The sequence below is a fragment of the Piliocolobus tephrosceles genome, chromosome 11, assembly GCF_002776525.5.
Source record: "Piliocolobus tephrosceles isolate RC106 chromosome 11, ASM277652v3, whole genome shotgun sequence".
NCBI classification, from domain to species: domain Eukaryota; kingdom Metazoa; phylum Chordata; class Mammalia; order Primates; family Cercopithecidae; genus Piliocolobus; species Piliocolobus tephrosceles.
The window spans coordinates 82,062,653-82,075,581 of record NC_045444.1 but is presented as its reverse complement, the minus strand read 5'-3'; the positions used below and the strand labels follow the sequence as shown (position 1 = coordinate 82,075,581).

The 12,929-nt window shown below is 38.8% G+C and overlaps 1 protein-coding gene across 1 annotated transcript in view; it reads left to right on the top strand.

Moving 5' to 3' along the window:
* The window catches only part of DNAH7 (dynein axonemal heavy chain 7), a 358,505-nt gene that overhangs the window by 91,957 nt on the left and 253,619 nt on the right, over positions 1–12,929 (top strand). The window contains exon 15 of the mRNA XM_023217897.2: positions 1,313–1,391. Coding sequence (XP_023073665.1) covers positions 1,313–1,391 — 79 coding nt within the window. The remainder of the gene's footprint in view (positions 1–1,312; positions 1,392–12,929) is intronic.

Here is a 12,929-nt window from a genome sequence, read left to right as displayed (position 1 = left end):
ACAATATTTAGAGGGCAGTGAGGTGCAAAAATGGCAGGGTGTATTCCAAGAACTAGGAGTGGTTTGCATTGATTTCATAGACAGCATGAGGGAATAGAGGTGAAAGGCAAGGCTGGGGATAAAGGCACCATGTGAAAGAGGACTAGGACTTGAATACCTTATCTAGGAACCAGATCATATTTTCAGCTTAAAGCACCATTTCCTCTAAAAGAACTGGAAGAACAGTGAAAGTGTCTTCTCATTATTGCTGTTCATGCTGGGTGAAATATTTATTTTAATTTCATAGCTACTTCCCCTGCCTCTTAATGCTCTCTGAGCTTATGCCAGATCTACTTTTTCCCATTGTCTCCTAATTATGCCTCTTGCCTCTCAGCAGACTCCCTAGGATGGACAGAGGACATACCAGGACTATTAAAGGAGCCATTAGATATGAATGCCTTCTACTTCTTGCCCCTGCATGGTTTGACTCACCTCCAGAAAGCCTGTCTCCCACATACTCAGAGGGCAGGAGTCTGTCACACCATTCAGTTTTTCTCTCTGCCTAGGAGCTCAGCCCCATTGCTTTCAATGCCTCTGAACCGGGCTCCTTCAGTCATCCCTTCTATATTCCTTATTTTGAACCTCTTCTTACCTGTTGATTTTCCCTCTGAAGGTTACAAACATGTTGGAGGCCCTCTTTCATCTCCCAGCCCCAGACTTTAACCCATTATCCCATGCTGTTCCTCTCTCCTTCACTTTTTAGCTGATCTTATTGAAGAATTGTTCTGCTTGTTTCATTTGAACTCCCTTAGCTCTTGCTACTTTTTTTTTTCTCTATGCCAAAATAAGTTCATGATTTATATTGGCAACAACCCAAATCAGTAGGAAATATTTGCATATTACTGGAAGTTTCTGAGCACACAGGCCTATTTTAAACAATCCCTCTAAGTATAGTTAATCATTCCTTTCCTTTGTACTACTTTCTTTGTGCCATCTCAACTAAATCTCCGTTAGAGCCCTTAAAGCTCAGGTTGGAAATGATTGTTCACAGTCCTGTCTCCCTTGCTGTATTGTGAGTTGCTTGAGGGCCATTATGCTATCTGATTCATTTATGTATCACTGTCACAATATTATAGTTGAAAATGTAATAGATCATTAAATGTGCACTGAATAAGTAAATGTATGCAAATTTGCTTTTAATTATTAGATGTCATATAGCTAAGTTATAGTTTTTATTTTTCATGCAATGGAATATTTAAACAGTATACAGGAATATATTTTGGAATTACATTTAACCATAAATATATAAGATTGGTTTTGCTTGGTGTTTCAGATTATGCGATGAATTTGAGAGGATAGCTGAAAAAGCTCTTAGCACTCCTCCAAATACAGCAGAACTAATGGAAATGAAGGTATTTTTTATAGCTTCTCCATAATTGTGTGTGTATCAATTAATTATTGACACAATAATGTAGAGTAATAAATCACTCCAAAAGTTAAGACAGATTAAAAATAATAATGACTTTCAATTGGCTGGGCATGCTGGGTTGCACCTGTAGTCCCAGCTACTCGGGAGGCTGAGGCAGGAGAATTGCTTGAACCTGGGAGGCAGAGGTTGCAGTGAGTCGAGATTGTGCCACTGCACTCCAGCCTGGCAACACAGCAAGACTCTGTTTCAAAAATAATAATAATGATAATAAAATAAATAAAAAGTAATAATGACTTTCAAAATACTTAGCTCATGAGTTTGCAGTTTGGTAATTTAGGCTAGATGCTCCTGCTTGGTTCTTCTGGTCTCCATGGGGTCACCCTGTTGGGTCGCTCACTCAGTTGGGTTGACTAGTCTACTATCCTTCAGTGGGTTGACTTAGCTCCACTTGTCCCTCAAGCCAGAGCAGGCTCATCTGGGTGTGTTCTCATGTCATGGTACAGACATACAAGCAAATTCAGTTGTACAAGTGCGTTTCAAGACTCTGATTGAGAGGACCCTACAGGGCATTGATACTGGAGAGGTGAAGTATTGGATCATTTAATGCAATTATCTATCAGGTTATTTTTGAGAACACACAACAATTATTGCCATGCTAACAGGCACAAACCAGGACTGTCCTGGGCAGCCTGAGCTATGTAATCACTCTTCATTTATTTTATCAACAAATATTTAAGCCTTAAGTGACATTTTATTTTTTATAAAAGCTGTATTTTGTTTATATTAAGCTTTTCTGTGGTAGTTTGTTAAAGTATATTTTGTGCATAGAATTTATGACACTGAAAATATTAGGTAAGTCTCACTTTCATCATTTCTTATGTTACTTCTATGTTTGAGGTTGATATGGTTTGAATGCTTGTCCCCTCCACATCTTGTGTTGAAACTTGATCCCCAGTATTGGAGGTGGGGCCTAATAGGAGGTTTTTGGTGGATCCCTCACGAACAGCTTGGTGCCTTCCTGATGGTAATGAGTGACTTCTTGCTAGATTAGTTTTCTTGAGATCTGATTATTTAAAAGAGGCTGGCACCCCCTCCTTTCTCTTCTGCTCCCCCTCTTGCCATGTGTCACATTACCCTTTGCCTTCTGCCATGAGTAAAAGCTTCCTGAGGCCCTGACCAGAAGCAGATGCTGGCACCATGCTTCTTGTACAGCCAGCAGAACTGTCAGCCAAAAATCTTATTTTCTTTATAAATGTACCCAGCCTCAGGCATTCCTTCATAGCAGCACAAAATGGATTAATACAGAAGTCTACCTAATGGCAAATAAAATAATGTTAAACAACTAATTGCCATTTCATCTTGTTTACTTTTCATTCTTATAACATTAAGTTTTTGTTGTATTTTTTCATTTTCTGTTATTCAAAAAATCCTTTTAAATTTTGTTTTATTTTTAATTTTCATGGGTACATAGTAGGTGTATATATTTATGGGGAATATGAGATACTTTGATGTAGGCTTACAATGCATAATAGTCACATCAGGGTAAATGGAGTATCCGGCACCTCAAGCATTTATCCTTTGTGTTTCAAGCAATCCAATTATATACTTTTAGCTGTTTCAAAATGTACAATTAAATTATTGACTGTAGTCATCCTGTTCTGCTGTCAAATACTAGATCTTTTTCATTCTTTCAAAATATTAATATATTTTTGTACCCACTAACCATCACCACATCCCCCACATCCACCCACTACCCTTATAGACTCTGGTAGCCATCCTTCTATTCTCTACCTCCATTAGTTCAATTGTTCTAATTTTTAGCTATCACAAATAAGTGAGAACATGCAACATTTGTCTTTATGTGCCTGGCTTATTTCACATAATGACCTTCAGTTCCATCCATGTTATTGCTAATGACAGAATCTCATTCTTTTTTGTAACTGAATAGTATTGCATTGTGTACCACATTTTATTTTTCTATTCTTCTGTTGATGGACACTTACACTGCTTCCAAATCTTGGGTATTGTGAATAGCGCTGCAAGAAACCTGGGAGTTCAGATATCTCTTCAATATACTGATTTCCCTTCGTTGGAGTATATACCAGCAGTGGGATTGCTGGATCATATGGTAGCTTTAGTTTTAGTTCTTCAGGAAACCTCCAGACTGTTCTCTATAGTGGTTGTACTAATTTACATTCCCACCACCAGTGTAAGAGGGTTCCCTTTTCTCTGCATTCTCAGCAGCCTTTATTATTGCCTGTCTTTTGGATAAAAGCCATTTTAACTGGAGTGAAATGATATGTCATTGTAGTTTTGATTTGCATTTCTCTGATGATCAGTGATGTTGAGCAGCTTTCCATATGCCTGTTTGCCATTTGTATGTCTTCTTTTGAGAAATATCTATTCAGATAATTTGCCCACTTTTTCATCAGATTATTCTATAGAGTTGTTTGAGCTCCTTGTATAGTGCTGCAATAGTATAGTTCTGGTTGTTAATCCCTCATCAGATGGATAGTTTGCAAATATTTTCTTCCATGCTCTGGGTTGTCTCTTCATGTTGTTGATTGTTTCCTTTGCCATGCAGAAGCTTTTTAACTGGATGTGATCCCATTTGTCCAATTTCGCTTTGTTTGCCTGTGCTTGTGGGATATTACTCAAGAAATATTTGCCCAGTCCAAGTTCCTGGAAAGTTTCTCCAATGTTTCCTTGCAGCAGTTTCATAGTTTAAGGTCTTAGATTTAAGTCTTTAATCAATTTTGATTTGATTTTTGTATATGTTGAGATATAGAGGTCTAGTTTCATTCTTCTGCATATTAATATCCAGTTTGCTCAGTACCATTTATTGAAGAGACTGTCCTTATTCCAAGGTATGTTCTTGGCATTTTTCTCAAAAATGAGTTCACTGTAGATTTATGAATTTGTTTCTGTATTCTTCATTCTGTTCCAATAGTCCGTGTGTCTGTTTTTCTGCCAGTACCGTGCTATTTTGGTTACTATAGCTCTGTAGTATAATTTCTAATCAGGTAGTGTGATTCCTCCAGTTTTGTTCTTTTTGCTCTGGAAAGCTTTGGCTATTCTGAGTTTTTTGTGGTTTCGTATAAATTTTAAGATTTTTTTTCTATTTCTGAGGAATGTCATTGACATTGACATTGCTTTGGGGGTAGTATGGACATTTTAACAATATTGTAGTCTTCTAATTTATGAACATGGAATATCTTTCTTTTTTTGGTGTCGTCTTTAATTTCTTTCATCATTGTGTTTTAATTTTCACTATAGAGATCTTTCACTTCTTTGGTTAATCCTGGGTATTTAATTTTATTTGTGGCTATTGTAAATGGGATTACTTTCTTGACTTCTTTTTCAGATTGTCCCACCTTTGGCATACATAAATGTAAATGCTACTGATTTCTGTATGTAATTTTGTATCCTGCAACTTTACCGAATTTGTTTATCAGTTCTAATAGTTTTTTGGTGAAGTCTGTAGGATTTTTCAAATATAATATATTATCTGCAAACAAGGATGCTTTGACTTCTTTCTTTCTAATTTGGATGACTTTTACTTCTTTCTCTTATCTGATTGCTCTAGCTAGGACTTCCAGTACTGTGTTGAATCACAGTGGTGAAAATTGGCATCCTTGTTGTGTTCCAGATTTTAGAGGAAAGGCTTCCAGTTTTTCCCCATTCAGTATGATACTAGCTGTGAGTCTGTCCTGTGATTTTTATTGTGTCCTCCTGTGCACAATTTTTGAGAGTTTGTATCATAAAGCAATGCTGAATTTTATAAAATGCTTTCTTAGCATCAATCAAAATGGTCATATGAATTTTTTGTCTTTCATTCTGTTGATATGATATATCACATTAATTTGCATATGTTGGATCATCCTTGCGTCCCTGGGATAAATCCCACCTGGTCGTGATGAATGACCTTTTTAATGGGTGGTTGAATTCAGTTTGCTAGTATTTTGTCAAGGACTTTTGCATCAATATTCATCAGAGATATTATCTTAAAGTTTTCTCTTTTTTTGATGTATCTTTGTCTAGTTTTGGTGTCAGAGTAATACTGGCCTCATAGAATTAGCTTGAAAGTATTTCCTCCTTGCATTAGTTCTCATGCTGATATAAAGAAATAACTGAGACTGGGTGATTTATAAAGGAAAGAGATTTAATTGACTCACAGTTCTGCAAGGCTGGGGAGGCCTCAGAAAACTTACAATCATGGCAGAAGGGAAAGCAAACATGGCAGCAAGAAGGCAAAGAATGAATAAAGCACGGTGGAAAAGCCACTTATAAAACCATCAGATCTCTTGAGGACTCACTCATTATCACCAGAACAGCCTGAGGATAACTGCCCCCGTAATTCAATTACCTCCCACTGGGTCCCTCCCATGATGCATAGCGATTATGGGAACTACAATTCAAGATGAGATTTGGGTGAGGAGACAGCCAAGCCATAGCACCCCTCCTCTAGTTGTTTTTTTGTTGTTTGTTTGTTTGTTTGTTTGTTTTTGACTAGTTTGAGTAGAAGGTTTGGTAGAATTCAGCAGTGAAGGCATCAAGTCTTGGGCTTTTCCTTGTTGGTACACTTTTTATTATGGATTTGATCTTGTTACTTGATTTTGTTATCTGTTGGTCTGTTCAGGTTTTGTATTTCTTTGTGGTTCAATCTTGGTAGTTTGTATGTGTCTAGGAATTTGTCCATTTCTTCTAGGTTTTCCAAATTATTGGCATGTAGTTGTCTGTAGTAGCCTCTAATGATCCTTTGAATTTCTGTGGTTTTGATTGTCATGTCTTCTTTTTCATCTCTGATTTTATTTATTTGAGTCTTCTCTCTTTTTTTCTTCATCTGGCTAAAAGTATGTCAGTATTGTTTAGCTTTTCATAAAACCAACTTTTCAATTCATTTTTTTGGTATTCTTTATTTCAATTTCATTTATTTCTGCTCTGATGTTTATTATTTATTTTCTTATACTAATTTTGGGTTTGATTTGTGCTTGCTTTTAGAATTATTTAAATCAGTGGGTTGTTTATTTGAAGTTTTTCTACTTTTTAATTTAGCCACTTGTAGCTATAAAATTCCCTCTTTGTGATGCTTTTGCTGTATCCCATAGGTTTTGTTATGTTGTGTTTCCATTATCACTTCCTCCAAGAAATTTTTTCAATTTCCTTCCTAATTTCTTCATTGACTCACTGATCATTCAGGAGCATGTTGCTTAATTTCCATCTGTTTGTGTAGTTTCCAAAATTCCTCTTGTTATTGATTTCTTGTTTTATTCTATGTGGTCAGAGACTATGCTTGGTATTATTTCAATTTTTTGAATGTTTTAAGATTTGTTTTGGCATCTACTATATGGTCTATCCTTGAGAATGATCCATAAGCTGCAGAGAAGGATGTATATTCTGCAGCCATTGGATGAAATGTTCTGTAAATATCTGTTAGGTCCATTTGGTCTATGGTGCAGATTACAGCTGATGATTCTTTGTTGATTTTTTGTATGAATGATCTTTTTTTGTATGACATATGGCATACGATTTTTTTTTGTATGACATGTTTTGTATGAATGTTGAAATGGGGTATTTAAGTCTCCAGTTATTATTGTATTGAGATTTATGTCTCTCTTTAGCCCTAATCATATTTGCTTAATACACCTGGTGCTCCATTGTTGGGTGCATATATATCTTCAATTGTTATATCCTGTGGCTGAATTGGCCCCTGTGTCATTATAGAATGACCTTCTTTGTCTCTTTTAATAGCTTTTATCTTGAAATCTACTTTTTCTGATATACGAGTAGCTATTCCGGGTCTCTCTTGGTTTTCATTGGCATGGAGTATCTTTTTCCATTTCTTTATTGTCAGGCTATGTGTGTGTTTGTAGGTGAAGTGTGTTTCTTGTAGGTGAAAGATCACTGGGTCTTGTTTTATTATCCCTTCAGCAGGGCTCTGTCTTTTGATTGGAGAGTTTAGTCCATTTACATTTGATGTTATTGTTGTTATTGATAATTTTGATTGATAAGTAAGGATATACTCCTGCCATTTTGTCATTTGTTTTCTGGTTGTTTTGCAGTCTTCTCCTCCTTCTTTTTCTCCTTTCTGTCTTCCTTTTAGTGAGGGTGATTTTCTCTGGTGGTATGTTTTAGCTTCCTGCTTTTCATTTTCTGCATGTCTGTTGTATGTTTTTTGATTTGAGGTTACCATAAAGTTTGCAAATAATATCTTATAATTTATTATTTTAAATTGTTGACAACACTGATTGCATAAACAAATAAGTAAAAAGAAAATTAATTTAAAAATCTATGTTTTGACTTGGCCCCCTGCTTTTTAACATTTTGTTGTTTCTGCTTATATGTTATTGTACTACCTGTCTGGAAAAGTTGTTGCAGTTATTTTTTACCAGTTCATCTTTCTGTCTTTCTACTTTATATATATATATAGAGAGAGAGAGAGAGAGAGAGATAGACAGAGAGAGAGAGATTACATGCCACAATTACAGTGTTATAATAGTCTGTGTTTTTCTGTTTATTTACCATAATTCATGAGTTTTGTACCTTCAGATGATTTATTATTGTCCATTATTGTCCTTTGCTTTCAGATTGAAGAACTCCCTTTAATATTCCCTGTAGGACAGGTCTGGTGTTGATGAAATCCCTCAGCTTTTGTTTGTCTGGGAAAGTTCTTCTTTCCCCTTCATGTTTGAAGGGTATTTTCACCAGATTTACTATTGTAGGGTACAAGTTCTTTTTCCTTCAGCACTTTAAACATGTCATGCCACTCTTTGCTGGCTGGTAAGGTTCTCACTGAAAAGTCTGCAGTCAGACGTGTTGGAGCTCCATTGTGGGTTATTTTCTCTTGCTGTTTTTAGGATCCTTTATTTTTGACCTTTGGGAGTTTGGTTATTAAATGCTTTGAGGTAGTCTTTATTGGGTTAAATCTGCTTGGTGTTCTGTAACCTTCTTGTACAGAAATATTCATATTTTTCTCTAGGTTTGGAAACTTTTCTGTTATTATTTTTTTGAATAAGCTTCTACCTATATCGCTCTCTCTACCTCTTCTTTAAGGCCAATAACTCTTAGATTTGCCCTTTTGAGGCTATTTTCCAGATCCTATAGGTGTACTTCATTCTTTTTTTATCCTTTTTTCTTTTGTCTCCTCTGTGCATTTTTAGATAGTCTATCTTCAGGCTCACTAATTCTTTCTTCTGTTTGATCAACTCTGCTGTTAAGAGTCTGATGCATTCTTCGGTATGTCAATTGCATTTTCAACCGCAGAATTTCTTCTTATTTTTAATTATTTCAAACTCCTTGTTAAATTTATATGATGAGATTCTGAATTCCTTCTCGGAGTTACCTTGAATTTCAAAGAGTTTCCTGAAAACGGGTATTTTGAATTGCCTGTCTGAAATGTCACATATCTCTGTCTCTTTGGGTTTATCTCTTTGGTGCCTTATTTAGATTGTTTGATGAGGTTATGTTTTCTTGGACGGTCTTGATGCTTGTGGATGTTCATTGGTGTCTGGGCATTGAAGAGTTAGGAATTGTACTGTTAGCATTCTGGGCTTGTTTGTACCCATCCTTCTTGAGAAGACTTTCCAGGTGTTTGAAGGGACTTGAATGTCGTGATCTAAGTTTGTGGTCACTTCTTCTGTATCTGCATTAAGGGATACCCCAAGCCCAGTGACACTGTGGATCTCATTGCCTTGTAGAGGTACTGCCTTGGTGGTCTTGGATAAAATCTGGAAGACTTGTATTGATTACCAGGCAGAGACGCTTATTCTCTTACCTTAATTTCTGTCAAATAATTAGAGAGTCAGTCTCTCTCTCTGTCTCTCTGTCTCTCTCTCTCAGTGTGTGTGTGTGTGTGTGGCGGGGTGTTGGGGGTATGTGTGTGTCTGCTAACCTGCCTGGAACTGGGAGAGGGGTGACACAAACACCCTTGTGACCATCACCACTGGGACTGTGCTTGATCAGAACTGAAGCCAGCACAACACTGGTTCTCATTTAAGGCCCATGGTAACCTCTGCCTTGCTACTGCCTGTGTTCATTCAAGGCACTAGGGCTCTACAATTAGCAGATGGTAAAGCCATCCAGGCATGTGTTCTTCCCTTCAGGTCAGTGAGTGGCCCCAGCCCCGAGTGTCCCTGAGATGCTGCCTGGGAGCCAGGGCCTGGAGTGGGAAACCTTAGGAATCTATGTGGTACTCTATTGCAGCTGAACTGGCATCAGACCGAGAGACGAAGTCCTTCCCACTCTTCCCTCCCCTTTTGGTAAGTAGAGGAGACTCTTATGTCCACCACCACAGGTCCTTGGGGAGTATTGCCAGGCCATAGCCAATATTCACTTAAGGCCCAAGGGCTCTTGAGTCAGGTTGTGGTGCATGTTGCTAAACCTAGGACCCACTTTCACAAAATAGGGCTCCCCCTCTGGCCCAAGATAGGTGCAGAAATTCCTTCTAACAGCCAAGGCCTGGAACTGGGGACCCCAAGATCCCACTTCATACTCTACCACACTGTGGCCGAACTGCAAGGCCAAGGTATTTAAACTGCAAGACAGAGTCCTCTTTACTCTTCCCTCTGCTTTTCTTAAGCAGAAGGAGTCTCTCCTGGTAGCCACTACAGTTGTGAATATGCCAGATCACACCTGAAGCCAGGACATCTCAGAGTCTCTTCCAAGGCCCAGGGTGTTTCCTAACTGGCTACTGCTCCTGATTATTCAGTGCCCAAGGGCTCTTTAGTCAGCAGGTGATGAATTCTGCCAGGACTGCATCCCTCCCTTCAAGCCAGTGGGTTTTCTTCTGGCCCATGTGTGTCTAGAAAAGTGTCTTCCAGGAGCTAGGGCCTGGGATGGGGGCCTCATGACTCTACCCAGTGCCTTATCCTACTGTGGCTGAGCTGGTATCCAAGTTGCAAAGTCCTCTTTGCTCTTTTCTCTCCTCTCCTCAAGTGGAATGAAGGGGTCTTCTTTGGAGCCGTGAGCTGTGCTGCCTGGGGTTGAGGGAGGGATGGCACAACCACTTCTTGAGCTGCTGTGGCTGTTATATCATTAGGTCATGTGCTCCCCAAGCCAACTGGCTCTGACCCCACACAGCACTAAAACTTGCCTAGGAGTTGCAGTTCTTGTGGTCCAGACTGCCTTTCAAGTTGTTTAGGGCCTCAGGGCACTTTAGCCCATGGCAGCAAGGTTTGCCAAAACTCAGGTTGTAACGTCTGGAATGGGTGATTTCCCTCTGGCTACGGCTGGTCTAAGTGGTCCCTCCATGGACATTGGCTGAGGTCTGCCCATGTTGGCAGCACCGAGTTCCAACACAAAGTCCCACTCTGCCTCCCTGAGAACACAGATTCTCAGTGCCTCGCAGCTGATGCTGGGGGCTAGGGGAGGGAGGGATGGCATCCACAATTCAAGACTATCTTTCCCACCCTCTTCAGTGCCTCTTTCAGTGATATGAAGTTATACCAGGTACTCTGATCATTCACTTGATGTTTGGGTTTCATGAAGGTGTTTTTGGGTTTAGATAGTTGTTAAAGTTGGTATTTCAATGGGGAGAACGATCAGTGGAGGCTTCTATTCAGCCATCTTTCTCTGCCTCGATCCTAATTTTAAAATATTTAAGTGTGCCCAGCAAAACGTAAAAATCATTCAAAACTTTCCATACACAGGAAATTATAAAAAAGAGTTAAAATGATTACATATATATTTTTAAAAATTATTCACTTAAATGAAAATTTGTTAAAATCATTAAAACCAATGTTTACATATCAGTCTCTAAGGGAGTTCTGTCCTTTTAAAAGTATTTGTACTTGGATTGAGGTCCTTCATATGTGACTGTGTGTGTGTAAAATATACACACATGCCTATATATATTTTTAAAACATTTTTATATTTTATATTAATTATTGTTGAACAGCAAGTGATTCTTTGATTATGGATGATTATAAATGTAGTTGGAGAGTTAAATTGTAAATTCCTGTTCATTAAAGGAAAATTCCTTTGGAAAAATGAATATTGAATATGGAGAGTGTCATTTATTTATCCCCCTAGCCATTACTGGAAATATTTAGGAATTTGGGGGTTATTTATTGTGAATTTCTACTATACATAACATTGCCTGATATTTCAAATATTTCTATATTTAAAAAAGATTATTTCCACAAGGGCAAAACAGCAGGTGAATTTATTCAGTACAGAAATCAGTCCTTTGGTATTGGTAAGGGGAAATAAAAATCCAGTCATTTGACTACATAGAAAGCTGATTAAATTATCAAAAATATATTTTCAGTTAGACATTTTGTTACTTGTGGAAACCACCATAGTTTGCATCCTGTTGGTTTGGATTTACAACATAAAAACATTTAGTCTAATTAGAATAATGTATCAATGAACAATTTCTTTCTTTCTTTTTTTTTTTTGAGATGGAGTCTCACTCTGTTGCTCAGGCAGGAGTGCAGTGGCGCAGTCTCTGCTCACTGCAAGCTCCGCCTCCCGGGTTCACACCATTCTCTTGCCTCAGCCTCCCGAGTAGTTGGGACTACAGGCGCCCGCCACCACACCCAGCTAGTTTTTTGTATTTTTAGTAGAGACAGGGTTTCACCGTGTTAGTCAGGATGGTCTCGATCTCCTGACCTCGTGATCCACCCATCTCGGCCTCCCAAAGTGCTGAGATTACACGTGTGAGCCACCAACAATTTCTAAGCAACTTTCTCCTTCAAAAACATTGTTAGGTCTTCATCATTTCCTTCCTTCTCCCTTTCTTCCCTTTCCTTCTTCCCTTCCCCTTCCCTTCCCTTCCCTTCTTTGCCCTTGCCCTTGTCCTTTCCCTTCCCCTTCCCCTTTCCCTTCCTCTTCCCCTTCCCCTTTCCCTTCCCGGTTCCCTTTCCCTTCCCTTTCCCCTTTCCCTTCTTTCTTGAGACATGTCTCGTTCTCTCACCCAGGCTGGAGTGCAGTGGTGTGATCTTGGCTCAGTGCAACCACTACCTCCTGGGTTCAAGCAATTCGCCTGCCTCAGCCTCCTAAGTAGCTGGATTGCTGGCACCTGTCACCACACCCAGCCAATTTTTTTGTTTTGTTTTGTTTTTGTATTTTTAGTAGAGACTGGGTTTCACCATGTTTTGAACTCCTGACCTCAGGTGATCCACCTGTCTAGACCTCTAGGTTTACAGGCATGGGTTGCAGGCACGAGCCACCATGCCCAGCCGATTTTTAATATTTTCTTAAAAATACAAAGGAAGAGTCAACCGTGGTGGCTCACGCCTGTAATTCCAGCATTTTGGGAGGCTGAGGTGGATGGATCACCTGAGATTAGGGGTTTGAGATCAGCCTGTCCAACATGGTGAAACCCCGTCTCTACGAAAAAAACAACAACAAAAACCTAGCACATGCTTGAATCCCAGCTACTTGGGAGGCTGAGGCAGGAGAATCGCTTGCACTTGGGAGGCTGAGGTTGCAGTCAGCCGAGATCGTGCCACTGCACTCCAGGCTGGGTGACAGAGTGAGACTCCAGCTCAAAAAAAAAAAAAAAAAAAAAAAAAAAAAA